This window comes from Triturus cristatus, chromosome 1_2 (assembly GCF_964204655.1).
Source record: "Triturus cristatus chromosome 1_2, aTriCri1.1, whole genome shotgun sequence".
Lineage (NCBI taxonomy): Eukaryota > Metazoa > Chordata > Amphibia > Caudata > Salamandridae > Triturus > Triturus cristatus.
In genome coordinates, this window is record NC_140580.1 from 270,916,851 (window position 1) to 270,932,836 (window position 15,986).

Below are 15,986 nucleotides of genomic sequence, written 5' to 3' on the forward strand. Positions count from 1 at the left end.
ATTCATCAAACGCAAAATAAAACCCATTCAAAATGCTGCTGCAAACACTGCCCTGGCTACCTATAGCTAAATAGACAATGGTCAAGGCTCTCTGCGTTGTCCAACGAGTCTCCAATGAAAACAAAACACTATGGGCCCGATTCACAGAACAAATTTAAGACTAAATCCTAAACTTAGTACCATTCTGGTATTCACAGAATGCACCTAGTACTTCTGGTATTCACAGAATGAACTTACTACTTTTGCTATTCACAGAATGAACTTAGTACTTTTGCTATTCACAGAATGGATTTACGACTCCTAAACTTACGTCCGCACTCGGGCCGGAAATTCCGGCGCGGAGGCGGAGCTTCCAGCCCGGAGGCGGAGCTTCCGGGCCGGAGGCGGGGTTTCCGGGCCGGAGGCGGAGCTTCCGGGCCGGAGGCGGAGCTTCCGGCCCGGAGGTGGAGATTTCAGCCATAGCTAAATCGGCCGGAATCCCCACCTCCGGGCCGGAAGCTCCGCCTCTGGCCCGGAAGCCCCGCCTCCGGCCCGGAAGCTCCGCCTCCGGGCCGGAATTTCCGGCCCGAGTGCGGACGTAAGTTTAGGAGTCGTAAATCCATTCTGTGAATAGCAAAAGTACTAAGTTCATTCTGTGAATAGCAAAAGTAGTAAGTTCATTCTGTGAATACCAGAAGTACTAAGTGCATTCTGTGAATACCAGAATGGTACTAAGTTTAGGATTTAGTCTTAAGTTTGTTCTGTGAATCGGGCCCTATATCAACAAGTTAAATTGAAGCAAAACAAACAAAACAGGCCAATGTGCTCCAGGATTACTCCAATTTTCATGTCACCTTACCATAAGAAATTCATACGAGCCACTGCTTTCTTAGTACAAGCCGCAAAGCTCTGTAACTCACTATCAGGCAACACTTGATGCACCCTGGAGCAAATACACCTCATAAGACAGTTGAAAACATGGCTATTTCCAAGTTAACTACGTGATCCCACATCCCTGGGAGAGAACCCAGAAAGACAATCACACCTTCAAGTTCAGGCTTCAGCTTACAACCAACAGATAGGGAATAACCCGAGCAGCAAACTATTTTCTATATGAGGTAAGCAAAAAAGAGTTGACAGATGGTTTGTCTGGGTATTATATAGGAGTCAAACTTACCTGGTGCTCTGTCCCTGCTTTGTTTCCGCTGCTGCCGCCACTGCCAAGAGAATCATCTGGGCATTCTGGAAGGTCTCGGTCCAAGCCGTGAGGGAGGACGCCGGTCGGGGACCACAAGCCCCAGCAGCGCGCACGCCGCCCATGCTAATTCATAGTGCCAGGAGGCGCTTAAGAAGTGCCCAGGGCTCCCGCAGCGCGGGAGTCGAACTTACCTGGTGCCCTGTCCCTGCTTCTGGAAGGATCTGGTCCCGGCCATGAGTGAGGACGCCGGTCGGGGACCACAAGCCCCAGCGGCGTGCATGCTGTCCACGCTAATTTGTAGCGCCAGGAGGCGCTTAAGAAGTGCGCAGGGGTCACGCAGCGCAGGCCGCGCCAAGGGCGGGCCCATCTGCGTCCTTCCGCGGCCGGTTGAGGCTGGGCCCCATTATCAACATCTGGATCTAATACTCTTCAATAAGGTACTGCGAAATCGATCTTTCTTTGCTCAATTTTGATATACTGTACCACACTGTGTCGACAAGGCTGTTCGGGCTTACAGGATGAACAGATCCAAACATGGAAACGGTCAAGGGGTAGTGGGGACACTTGACGCCTTCCTGTTAAGGGCCAAGTCGGCCCTTATACATGAAATTTAGTTGACCGAACGCAGACCCGCAAAATCTTTTACAACGCACAGCCCCTGTGACATTAGCTTCATCTGTCCCCCCTACATCCCATGTAACCCATGTGTCCCAATCTAACTTGGCTATACCACAAGCAGAGGCCACAAAGTCCCCGGGTTTTGATAATTGTGATGGTCGGGGTGAAGGGGAAAAATCTGATACTCCTTCGAGGCCAAAAATGATCACACGAGGACAAAAAGAAAATCAATCATGGGAACAGTCTTGCACCTCCCCCCCCAAAAAAGGAAGGGGCACGCATCAAATAAACAAAACAAGCCAAACAAGCAAACCCTTTCCTTCCCTAAGCCCCTGGGCATTAGGAGCAAACATGTTGAGACAGGCTGCAACCAAGGGACCTATCAAGGTCAAGCACCGGATGATGCGGTACATATGGAAGCTCCAACCACCAAAGAGCTGGAAGACTCTTTTATAAAAAAATTAGAACATGTAATTTTAGCCCACTTAGACCCTATTTTAAAAAAGTTAACTGAAATTGAAGAACGGATAAATTGTCTAGTTAAATCTTTGCCTAATATTCATGCATCCTTTTTAACCGGTAGATCAGATGTGGCATGGGGTGTTGCCAGGGATGGGCGCGTTGCCAGGGATGGTGATGTACAGCATTCTGAACCTGCCCCATGATTAGTGAGCCGGGTTGATTCCTCCTGTTTAAGGGCTGCACACCAATCCACAAATGGTATTGACATACATCATCGGCCAGAAGGGCCAACAACCAGGCAAGATCAGACGGTATATAGCTTAAGAAACAATCGAACTGCTAAGTCTGGTAATATTTCTGTAAACGGACCCCGAAATAGAGGAGCCCCAAATAGTCAACTCTGTGGAAAAAGATCTTCTGGTCTCTCATGCTCTAATTTACATTTACCCCCAGAAGCAACACCATACATTGTGGTGTTGGCCAATGTTCGAACATTAGCAATCGGAGTCATGGAGCACTGGTCAACCCTGAGGAATAAATCCCTTCACTTCTTGAGTGCTAGCCTAGAACATGTATCAGCAATAGGTTGCTATTTGAAGAATTAAAAATGGCCCGTCGTATAGGATGGGTGGGGAAATCTAACAAATCTTTTCAGGGGTATTGCATTGTATTGACCTTTAGTTCCCCAGCCTTAGTTAAGACCATATTAAAAAGGGTGGAGAATTGCTTTGTAAGCATGGAGGGGATGTCTGTTCTGCCCTTGGGATTATTCTATCAACCATCAAGAACTAGCTGGCATACTGTTAAAGAAGGTAGACCTGTAGGGGCACAATTACATCTTTCACCCCCTCCCTGGTTTCATCCCAACCGCTATGAGGCTTTGAGTGACCTTGCGAATATAGACTGACTAACCACAAACAGAATTAATTCAGGGGAAATTGCTATTTCTGTAACTGTACCAGAGATTGTAAGAAAGGAATAAGGTTGTATAGCGGCCACATTAACTATAAATACCCATGACACCAGTTCTTACTCTCATCAGTACCTGCACTCCGAGAATGCAGTTGATATAAGGACAGATTCTAATATTGAAGTAGATGACTTAATTGTCAATAACACTGTTGGAGATGAGCCTTTGGCTAGGAGCTCAAATGATAATGATATCGCCCATGAAATACCTGGGGTCCAGAATACCACAAATGTCGTTTAAGGCTTATATCATGGAACATCGCAGGTATTTCCTCAAAACTAATAGATGAGGTCTGGTTGCATTATATGAAGACCTTTGATATTATCTGTCTCAAAGAAACCTGGAGTCGGGTCGAGATCACTATTGATGGATACCGTTCGTTAAATAAACATGCAAATCCATCCCCAGCAAGGAGGGCTAAGAGAGGCTTAGTGATTTTTATTTCACTCATGTATGACTCATTTAGGACAGAGAGTTTAATAGATTCCCAATGGTACCAGCTTATTTTAATTTTTAATTTAACCGATGTAACAATTTTACTAATAAATTGGTTCTACAATATTTTTTACCCTAATGTTAATGAGGTCATTAACACATTAAAAGAGGAGATCGATAAAGTGGCCTCAGATTATCAACCTTTGTGTTTAATCTGGGTGGGGGACTTCAACTGCACTATTTGTCCGTATAGCTCACACAAAGTGTGTGAGGTAGTGGATGCTGAAAACCAACTTGTGTCACATTGTAAACATACACCACAGGGCGACACACTGAATACCATCATCTTGGTAAATGATCTTTGTATGATGAACACTGTGGTTAGTAATCCCTCTGCGTAGTTTCCAACCTATCAGGGGGGAGGTAGTGCGAGTACAATAGATTTTCTGCTAATATCCAGTAAATATACATGGTTTGTAGATAATTTTTCTGTTGAACCACACCCTGCTAGCAATCATAATCCTCTTACCTTATCCATGTATGTTACAGCACAGAAAACTAGAGGGGATAAATGCCCGTTAAAGTATTACCGTATTCAAGGGGTTAAGCTGAAATGGAGCTCGGTAGACTCAAAGCAGTTTGAGGAGACCATCTTAAAAGAAAATCAAAGTAATTTTATAATCTGCCTAACCTTTGATTCTCCCTCAGACATGGTAATACGTTCTTTTGAATCAATTTGTGCAAATGTGGCCAAAAATTTAAATAGGCCGATTAGGAAGCGGGATCTGCCTGAAATTAGATGGTTTAACGCTGAGTGCTCCAAGGCACAAAGAGATCTTAGGAAAGCCCTGCAAGTGGTCCCCCGGGATATGGTCCAGGTAAAGTTAGCGAGACAGAATTACAAAAAAGTCATTAACTCCAGGAAAAATGAATTAAGAAGAATAGCCTGGGAGGACCTAGAGAGAGCCAGCTCCCTTAAGAACTCTAAAAGTTTTTGCGAGGTTATAAATCGTCCGCTCTTCTCCGCTGATGCCAGAAGCATGAACTCGACCATAACGGGTAAATCTGTTCAATCCTCCGGGAATACCAATACAAGAACAAAGGGACGAGACAGTTATTAATTTACAATCTGCCAATGATTTAAGTCTATCCCTTTCCCTAAGTGAGGTCGAAGATGCGATAGCTAAGGGTATATCTCTAAAAGCCCCAGGCCCAGATGGGGTTCCCCTAGATCTAAAGCAATATCCAATTATGGGCACCCCTACTACTTAATGTTTTTAAAGCTGTAATAGTTAGACATATTCCATCATCATGGAAGGAAGCAGTGGTAGTACCAATTTTTAAAAAAGGAAACAGGAATGACCCCACGTGCTTTAGGCCAATTTCCCTAATTGATGCCACTTGTAAAGTCATGGGGAGGGTGATTTTGGCACGATTGGAGTCGTGGGCAAATGCCTCGGGATTGATAGCCAATACCCAATATGGTTTTAGAAAGGGGATGGGCACAAATGAACAGTGTCTTAATTTATCCTTGATTATGGGCAAGTACATGAGGGCCAGGGGGGTCTCGATTCACCAGGCCTTCATGGACTTGTCCAGCGCCTTAAACACTGTCTGTAGGGGGAAGTTATGGACGCTTTTGGGGGAAATAGGTTTTGAAGAACCCCTCATCACCCTACTACGTAGGCTGCATGAGTCTACTTCTGTAGCGGTTCATTTCGGGCCAGGTGGTGAGAAGACCAGGCAGATTGCCTCTACGGAGGGGGTTCGCCAGAGATGTATCCTGGCCCCCTTCCTATTCCTTATATACACAAATGGTTAAGAGGCATTCCTGCTTAAACAACAACTGGATTTTCCACAAATAAATGGCAAACTGGTCCCCCTGCTATCATACGCCGACAACACAGTCCTAATGACCCTGACGGCCAATAGCCTACAAAAAGCCCTGACTGTTTTTACCGATTTGATGTTAACCCTGGACCTTAAAGTGAAGTTTAGCAAATCATTTGTTATGGTGTGTGACCCAAAGAAAACTAAAACTAGAAAATTCATGGTTTAGGGAAAAATTATTGAGAAGGTGCCCAGCTTTACTTACTCAGGTAATGTTTTTAATAGTAAATTAAACTGGGATGACCTCGTTATTGTAAGGGCCCAACAGATCAGTAGAATAGAGGGACTTTTCTGTTTTGCTTGCAAATTAGGATACAAGCCGGTAGCAGAGATGATAACTCTAAACAAATCAAAATGTCTATCTGTAGCTACCTTTGGGGCTGGAGTTTGGGGTTATCATAAGAGCTACCAGATTCAGATTTTAGAGAATACATGTTTAAAAAGATTATTAATGATTCCTAGTAGTTCACCAACACTGTTTTGCCATTTTGAGGTGGGCCTGGAATTTGTGAAAGACAGGATAAACATCGGCCCACTCATCCTATGGGGGAAAATCTGGTCCTCAGGAAGTATACTTCTTGATTGTATGAACTTGGACAATGCAATGTCACTCCCTTGGTTATCATATATAAGGAACACCTTTTGTAAGATTGGACTAGAAGAATATTATAATAACCCAGAAACTATGCACAACAACTGGAAAATGGTTATTAAAAATGCATACCGTATTGAATTAAGTATGTCTAACCAGGATCTGGGAATGTCGGATGGCGGGATGCCAACTCATCAGCAATTTTACCTGTCTTTTACCCTGCATGCACATTCGCGTTCCCTGATGACGAGATTAAGACTCAGCACATTGCACTTTTTAGTGGCCTATCCTAAACAGGTTGGTTGGTGTGAGAGACTAACCCCCTGCCCATGTAATAATTTGGCCAGACAGAGCACAATGCACTTTATGTTGTTCTGTTCATTGTATGCACGTTTTATAAAGCCCTTATTGAAAACCATTCGGCCTTGCTCCTATATGGAGGGCTTTGATCATTTGAGATCATTATCCACGGATGAAATCTGTAGTGCAGTGCTTAGTTTTATTAGAATAGCACTTTCAATCCGAAAACGCTATGAATTGTGAAAGGAAATTAAATCTCATATTTATTGTAGGTCCTTTTATGAATCAATAATATGTATGAAATGTGATGTTGAAGGCTGGGAGAATTTTAAAACTGATTGAGTCTTTCTGGTATAATAATACTTACTGCAGAAAATATGTTCATTCCTCATAAATGTTTTTAATTGTATTTTTATATTTGTATATATATATACTTTTATGATTCACAATAATCGAATAAAGTTATTTGAACTGAACTATATAGGTATGTTGAAAAATATATAATAATTCTGGCCCACACGATTAGTAATACCATAACACTCAGAAATCGACAGATAAATGAAACTTACCCCTCTTACACTTGCATAATACATATCCGCTACGGAGCTTGTCCATCACCAGTACTGTACCAGCCAAATAAACTAGCCATGAACGGGCATAGAATAACTGAAGAGATCTGTCACAATCTCCTGGTCAATAGAAGGACTTTAATGTAGTCCACCACTGCAGATCCAAATTAGTATACACTATGACTACTTCTTTACAGCTCACAATGACAATCATATATGGGGTGATAGCAACAAATCACATCCCAGCAGCATGTCTCCACTTTGTTTCTCTCTCCAGCCATACCAGCTCAGGACTAAAATTGTAAAAAACATTTCAGGTTGGACAACTCAATTCAGAAACCAGCTAAGTAGACTATGATCATAGGAAATGCCGTAATAGGACCTGCAGAACTATTCAAAGCTGCCAGTTTACTGACAACTATAAACTGCATGTCTATCCCTCACACCCCATCATCCACCACACTGCTAAGCGCTATGTTCTAAAACATGATAAATGCACTTCAGTGGTAATAATGCACAACATGAAAAAGCTGTCCACATAGGATCACCAAACAAAAACTAACCTTCCATCCACACACTCTACATAAAACAAATGTAAGACATGTAGACAAACACATCAGTGCCCCACAGTATATAAATGATGCAATGCATTGCACTGCAAAAGATGATGCAAATATGATATTCAGCCCTGTTAACGATTTACTAGGATTCTCTGAATCCTCTTGCCCAGAGCCTAAGTCTGTGAGAAACTCCCTGGGGAACCTCCCTTGACTCCACAATATTGCGAATAATTTCATGAAGAGGGTTATCCTTCCTGTTTGAAGCATGAGCTGTTTAAATCAGGTTGGCAGGTGTGAACTGGATAGCGTGTGGAACCAGATTGGATACAGTTTCACCAGTGTAGTGGAAGTTCTATATTCCTCTTTGCAATCAAGCTTATGAGGGGAAGGCCTTTCTGTAGAAAAGTGTCCCTTGTTGCATGGTTACCCCCCACTTTTTGCCTGACATGATACACTTTGACTTGGTTTGCCCTAGGTCAGTACCAATCAGGTTCCCAGGACCTGTGTTCTTTCCCAAAGATGTACCTCTGCACCCTCATTGGCACATCTCTGGCCACAGGTAAGCCCCTTGTAAAAGGTACTATGGGTACGAAGGGCACTGTAACCAGGGAAGGCCTCTAAGGGCTGCAGCACCTATTGCGCCACCCTTCGAGGCTCTGTACCTTACCACCCACACACTGCCATTGCAGGCTGCATGTTTTGGTGCCAAGAAAAGTGCAGAGTTGACATGGCACTTGTGCCATGCCTGCAACCCACTGTCTGGGGCTTAGGAAAGGTGCCCCTCTAGCAGGGTGCCCAAGCCCCCAGGTCAGGGTACAGTGGCATGAGCCCTGAACCCCTACAGTCCATTCTTAGACATGTTAAGTGCAGTAAGGCTACAAAGAGTATATGGACGGGGAGTTGGTCATTACAAACTCCACAGCTCCATAATGGCTTTACTAAAACCTGGGAAGTTTGGTACCAAACTTCTTAGCACATTAAACCCACACTGACGGCAGTGTGGGATTTAATGTAAAATGCACACAGAGGGCATTTTAGAGATATCCCCTGAAAAACAACCAGCTTTGGTGTGGTTCCTGAATGGCTGCCCGTCATTTGCCATCACCAGACAGGTTTCTAGACCCCTGGGTAGAGAGCCTCTGCTCTCTGGGTCCAGAAACAAAGATCATCCTGGGCAGAGGTGTCATGCTACTCCACCAGGATAGGCTTGGTCCATGAGAGGGGAAGCTTCAAAAGCATGCTGCCTTTGTAAGCTGTCCCTGCATTTTGCTGCTCCCAGTTTTGACCGCCACTTTGGGCAGGAGAATCAGCGGGAAAACTGAGCTAGGCTGAGAGTTGTGCCCACCTTTGCCAATCCCACCCCTCAGATGGGGAAGGCAAGGTGAAGCGCACATCAATACCCTCCATCTTGGAGATGAGGTGACCCAACCAATTAGAGAGATGCTCATGCTCCCCTTCGACTGGAGGGTGGTCTAATAGGGGCAGTACCCACCCCAAGGAAGGGAACCATTAGTCCCGACCTGCACACCCCTTTAATACCCCTAAATTATTTAGGGGCAACCCGAACCTTGCCTCCTCAGATTCGAAGAAGAAAGGAGAAGGACCGAAGAGTCATGCAGACCCAGGAAGAAGAGGACACCAGCTGCTTTGGCCCGAGCCCTACCGGCCTATCCCAACTCTGACCTGCCTACAAGGAAACCCGGGCATGGCCATAAGCCCCCAGAGCCCGTAGGAACTGCTCTGCAACCATCTTAAAGACTCTGTCTCCTGTGAGCACCGGATTTGCTCAAGCAAATACTTGCCTACAGAATCCAGATCCAGGCGGATCCGCAAGTTTGCACCACTCTGCACCCGATGCCCATGGCCCAGGTTCGAGTGGGCCATCACCACGAGGAGGTCTCCCCAGCAATCCTAACCTGGGATCTGGTGATCCCCGACCTCCCTCAAGCTTCATGACGACACCTGCAGCCTCAAATCGGAGGGTCCCCCGAACACGACCGGAGCTGGGAAAAAGACCCGATGCCAAAAGGATAAACATCCTTTACAACAACTGCATTACAACGCAGTACATTACCCCGTATTTTTTGCTCCGCTAAATCTTTTGCAACGCAGGGCTTTACACCGCAAACCATTACAATGCATTCTCCAGTACAACGCCCCGGTGGAGTATAAAAAATGTGGTGTAATGGCACACGTTGTAAATGCGTGCGGATTAAAGTGTCATATTCGCCAAAAGACACCCCTGACCCTGACGCCCCATGGCTTTGTGTGGCCTAACCCACGGTGTCCAGGCATCTCCCAAGAACCCAACTTACTTCTCCAGCCAGTGGTCACCTTCAGGAAGACTCCCTGCAGAGCCTGCAGCTTCTTTGCCGAACCGAAGGTCTCCATTGGAATCCACAGGGTCCCCAGAGTCCCCTTGGCATGCTGCACCCGGCAACCCCTGTGACGCTGGCGGTGCAGCTCCTGTGCTCATTGTTGGCTTCTGCAGTGCTGATATTAAACCCAGGAGCTTTGCTCTCACACCTGAGTGGCCTGCTTGTAAGCGGACCCAAACTGAAGGCTCCCTTATCCCCATTGGCTAATGTTGGGCCCCTGCACTCTGCACCCAGCTGCCCCAGTGTTGCTGGTGGTGCAATTTGTGTTTCAACCTTGACCTTAGGGAAGCTTGGTCCTAACCCTCAAAACTCCTACATGTACCTAGAACTGTTTTTCTCCCATAGGAACAAATGTTGTGAGCTTTGTTCCTAAAAATGTTCTGTTGAGTTGAACGAAAAAATAACTAAACTGCAAACCTTAAAAAGTTTTACTTACCTTGTATTGTGAGATTCCTGGTGTGGTATCTAGGCGTACCACCCCAAGTAGTCAATGCAATCTAAAAGCAATCTAAAAGTAATCCAAAAGTAATTACTGTCTAAATTAAACTGTTTTGAAACCCAATACAAACCTTTAACGATTGCAAGTTCAACCACAACTGCATTTCCTTGTAAAGTCTTGCATTGGAGAGTATATTTCATTTACCTGTGCCAAGTCCTGCTTGGTTCTAGAAATAAAACGTAACTATGCCTTTTTTATACTTACCTAATTGGTCTTGATTCTGTCCTTGAGTGTGCGCCATCAGCCTTGATTGATTGAATACAATAAATGCTTAACACACCCTCTGGATGAGCCTAACTGCTCGACCTCACTGCCACAGAGCTGTTAGTACTTACCTAATTTAGCCTCTGCTATACCTCTGGGGACTCCCTGGACTCATACTATACCTCACTTTGGTATAATTTATAGAGAGCCAGCTTCTTACACTATCTGTCTGAGAAGGCATTCAAGCTGGCCATTTTAGTAGGGCATGGGCTAGTGCGTGAGCCCCATGCAATTTAAAATTATTCATGTGAAAGACATTTACTGGGGATTTTAGCATTCACAATGTAGTGAGGATAAAATGCTCGAAACCCCTTAAATTCTCTAAAAAAATGTTTACTTCATCATTAGGTTCCGACATAGTAGACATAATAATTCCTTGATCAAGATGAATACTATGTCATGCTGACCACTGGGAACTGATCTATACAGTCTAATAGCCATGCAATACATTCTCCATATAAACTGCTGAGTCCTCTTTGGGGATCTGTTTAATTCCATTTTAAGAGATGACATTGAGGCTAGTATAAGTAGAATAGTTCTTAATGGAGTGCCTTCTAAACTACAATAGACCAGATTTATCAAGTCTGGAATTACAAGGATAGTTAGATTAAATATGGGAATCTTTTAAGTATGTGGTTTGATAAATTAAAGGCACTGGAAATCTTTCACAAAAATCAGCGTGGAGCAAGGTACGAAGATTGTCCTACTTGGGATATGTCTTGGGTTTGGTAAGAGTTAACAAAATTTGAATTTAGACAAAGACTTGAAATAAATCCAGCCTGTAACATGAGCCTCACTACTATACCAGCCATCTTAAACCATCAACTGGACATACGCGGACATCTAACCTCTTGGACAAGAACAGAATCCAGAGAAAATGTTAATACTTTATACCTAGCCAACAACATGAAAAGGACTTTTCAAAATGAAAGACATAAAGAAACTACTATAAATACAAGCACACAATAACAGTAAAAAAAAAGTAAAGAAAGCTATTTAACAAAGTATTCCAATACTTACATTCTTGTTTGAAGGTGAAATATTCTGTGAGGTGTCTACATTCATGATTGCCTCTCAATAGAAATATTGTATTCGGGTAAAGAATCTTCAGGACCCACAAATACAAAACACACTGTGGAAAACCAAAACATGTCCAATGAAACATAGAAAGCATTCAAACATTTTATATAAAAAAGTATGCATTTCTTGCACAATAAATAGACAACGACAGCACCTCTCCACTGCCACTAATGTGTTTAAAAACCTTGACACAACAAATAAGTTAGTTGCAAGGAACTCGGATCAACCATGTAAGGACATGGAAATGTAATAGACTAACTGCATTTTTGTATCTAAGTTTCATTAGCAAAGTAGAATTAGTAATGTTGACAGAAAAAAAGAATTTGAATCTGGTACATTAGCTTTAAATGGTACTACTCACACAGTCAAGGATGATAAAAAGTTATTACCACATACAATAAGTCAGCAATTAATATAGGTTAGTTCCCTAAGGGTTTGAAGCTATGGATGGAAAGGTATGCTCCCTTATCACCTGAATGTCATCCTATCTATGTTAAAGGCTATCTTCTATGTGGGCGGTTGATCAATCCCGGGACAGAGAAAATATTAACAGATAACCCCAGCCTTAAGAAAACTTCTTGGCATCCTAGTCCATTTATATCTAATTCAAGAATCTTTTCATCGCCCTGTAAAATCCCACTGGATTTAGGATGGAACTGCTCCTACCAAAAAGTCAGGAAAAAACATAAAAAGCTCCCTTTTTTAGATAACACTGATGAGCAATGTGGCCAGGCAGAAGACATGTCTCGCACTGCATCAGATCCTGCTCTTTTTACACACCAGCGCACACGTGTCTCCACTGACACATTCCATCCCGCTCGCTGTCCTTACATCAAGGTGCAGCTGAGTATAATAACAAATCAATTTGTTTTAGTAAAACTTATGGGAGGGGCTCGAGTTTACTGTAAAGCATTGGGGATTTTAGTACATGCCACACATTTTCCAAGCTTCGGATCGCTCGTCTTTTTTTCATTGACAGCCTAAATGACCCAAGGCTTGGTTTATGCGTTGCTGGCAGCAGCGGCTCCTCCATTATGGTGCAGGAGCGTTGCCCCCTGCCAGCAAATGCCAATACGAAAGAATGATAATAAACCCATTTTATTATCATTTTATTTTTCTCCAGGAGCCAAGTCTTAGTGGCGAACCATCATGATGACAGCACTGAGGGAGGAGTGGTGGGCACTGCTGTTAGTGCGCATGTCAGTTTGGCCAGCTGTCTTAGGACGGCCAAACCGACATGCGCACTGAGATCTATCCAACCAGAGCTGTGATGCCGGGCGAAATGAACAGCAGGCACAGGCTCCCAGTACCCATAGGAGGGCAAAACCAGCCCACTTCAGCAAATCCCGGTGCTTCTCTCATGCTGATATTACCAGCATGAGAGCAGCATCTGGATTAGACGTAGTGGAGTCTGGGAGCCTGTGCACTAGCAGCAGAAGAGCAGCGAGAGGCAGGTAAGTGCTTTTATGTATAGTTATTGCCCACGCTGCCCCCACCACTTTTGTCACAAGAGCTAGCATATCCACAAGTAAGCAAATGATGTAGATCATTGACATTCAGTTAAAATCAGCTGATTGGCGAGGTTTATTTAGTCCTTAATGGACAATGTCATCAAGAGAAGAGGTGTTCTGCATTATACTGGCATTTTTAGAGTTTGGCTCTGTAGATTGTGGAAGGCAGATTTCTGTTTGTTTGTAAAGCTTTATATAGCGCTGGCTAGACCCGGAGGTATCAGAGCACTTTACATAAGGATTAGCGAGTTACAAAGTTACATCAGTTACAGGAGCTTAGTTTCACATGCCTGCAAGATTTACACTCTGTTGGGCATACAGGTGCACCTGACTAAACGATTTTGCCACAAACGTTTTGTTATACCCAAATAGAGACTAGACTAGTCTGCCACAACTCCAGTCATAATATTAAGAAACTAGCTCAGCCTAAATGAGGGGACATGGATATGACAAAAACAGGCTGCAATCTTATTTACAACTTGTCTTGCAGTGTGTACACCTGTGGGGGTGTGCATGATGGTTAAGAATAAGTGGGCAACTGGCCCGCAAAGCAATACTACTCCACCACAGAAAATATAGCAGTGAAAACAAGTATGATTTACTATGCACTTTGTTTGGCTTCCTACTATTATGTTCCCTTTAATTAAAACCCTACGGGATAATAATTCAAGAAGAGGACATCCATTTATTTTCCAGGAGTACAGTTTTACATTTACACTTCTCTTTCACTGATACTAAACACAACGCTAACTAGGGAATTAAGAGTTAGTCAGTACAGAACAAGAGGTCTGTGTGTTCCTGAAGAATGCCCCATGACCAACAAAAGACTGCTTCTCAAGGGGCAGAAACATGTTGACTTTTAAAAACCAAACAAAAAAACACATAGCAAAAGAGATATGTCCTCATTAGTTAGAGCCACATCTTTGCGTCAACAGTGTTTCAACCCATTAGGACTTTGAGACTGACAGAGCCAAGTAGTGCAAATAAGCGTTTAAAAAGCGCACCGCCTGAGATTTCTTGATTCGGCATGACCTTCATCTTTAAACCTTTAATTGGATTGACTTTGAAGTAGTGCTTCTAATTTTGAGCAAATTCCTCTTCAACAATTTTTATCTCAACGCATTGTTTTCTGACACGTTGTCAGTGTGTGACCTTCGGTTGGAGCACTGAAGCCTTGAACTCGTTGAGCTTCTTTTATCTTCCAGTGTAAAGGGCTGTGTCCTTCTAATACAGATTTTTTATTGAAGCTTATTGGACGCTCGTACGTTTGTTTGTCCTGATGATGACCCTCAAAGTCCTAATGGGTTGAAACGCTGTTGACGCAAAGATGTGGCTCTAACTAATAAGGACATCTCTTTTGCTATGTGTTTTTTGTTTGGTTTTTGAACCGTGCCTTTGTGTATATATCATTTTTTCCACAGCCACTCCCTGTCTGATTACACATGATATTGTTTATATCTGTTGGTATTGTTTGTGTAACTCTATGAGCGCCATTATTATCGTTCCTTTATATTTATATTAAAAAATAAATGTTCTACTTGAAACATATTTCCTGTACATGGGTATTGTGCGCCCCCAATGTTATATTATGTTATGTTAAAAAGGGTTTTATATAGCGCACGGCTACTCTACAGAGTGTCCCGGCGCTTTTATTAAAGACCCGCCTAAAGACAGCAGACTCAGTGAGACAGACAGAAAGTAGAAACATAACATAAGAGGAAGACTACCATACTAAAGAGTAAAAAGCCAAGTTTTTAGGCCTTTCCTAATGGCCAACAGAGAGGCGGTGCAACGCAAGGCCAAAGGCAGCGCATTCCAGTGCTGTGGCGCTAAAAACCTAAAAGAACGCCCCCCAATGCGAGCCTTCCTAACACGGGGGACTACGGCCAAAAAAAGAGACTCGGACCTCAAAGCTCGGGCCGGATGATAGAAAACGAGCCTCTTCTGAAGATATTTCGCACCTGAGGCATAAAGAGCCTTGTGCGTGAGCGTCAGGGCCTTGAACATAATCCGTTTCCGGATCGGAAGCCAATGTAATGACTGTAAGAGGCAGGAAGCATTGGCTCGCCTATGCAGGCCGAAGATTGCCCTCGCGGCCGAGGTCTGGACTACCTGGAGCCGTTGCAAAAGATACTCCAGTAGGCCCAGATATAAGATATTAGAATAATCCAGCCTTGAGCCAATCAGGGCCAACACCGTCGTCCTTCTGTGCTCTTCGGAAAGAAGAGGAAGAAACTTGCGTAACATTCTCAGGAGGCCGAAACAGGTTCCAGTAAGACCTAGAATCTGGGTTTTCAATGACAACCCATTGCCAAACTTAATCCCCAGATTCTTAGCAAGCTGGGAAGAGCTCGCTGGAGGAAACATGCTCACAGGCCACCATTCCTGCCAACTCGGGTCCGACACGCAACCAAAGAAGAGCACCTCAGATTTGTCTGAGTTGCACTTGAGACTGTTACCCTGAAACCATTCAAAGACAGCCCCAAGGCACTCACGGATGCTCTCCCCATCAAAGTCATCACCTTTCCTGCACGTGAAGAGGAGCTGAGTGTCGTCGGCATAGGAAACGATCTGAGCTCCCCGAGACTCCGCCAGGGCCGCCAAAGGGGTCATAAAGATGTTAAAAAGAGTAGGGCTCAACACAGATCCTTGTGGAACTCCTACTCCCAGCGGCGGCATCG

At 43.9% G+C, this 15,986-nt stretch overlaps 1 protein-coding gene across 10 annotated transcripts in view; it reads right to left on the reverse strand.

The window, feature by feature from the left end:
• The window catches only part of PPP3CB (protein phosphatase 3 catalytic subunit beta), a 926,247-nt gene that overhangs the window by 504,965 nt on the left and 405,296 nt on the right, over positions 1–15,986 (reverse strand). For all 10 annotated transcript variants that reach the window (XM_085603650.1, XM_085603649.1, XM_085603651.1 and 7 more), the window contains one exon: positions 11,735–11,846. In XM_085603650.1, coding sequence (XP_085459776.1) covers positions 11,735–11,846 — 112 coding nt within the window. The remainder of the gene's footprint in view (positions 1–11,734; positions 11,847–15,986) is intronic.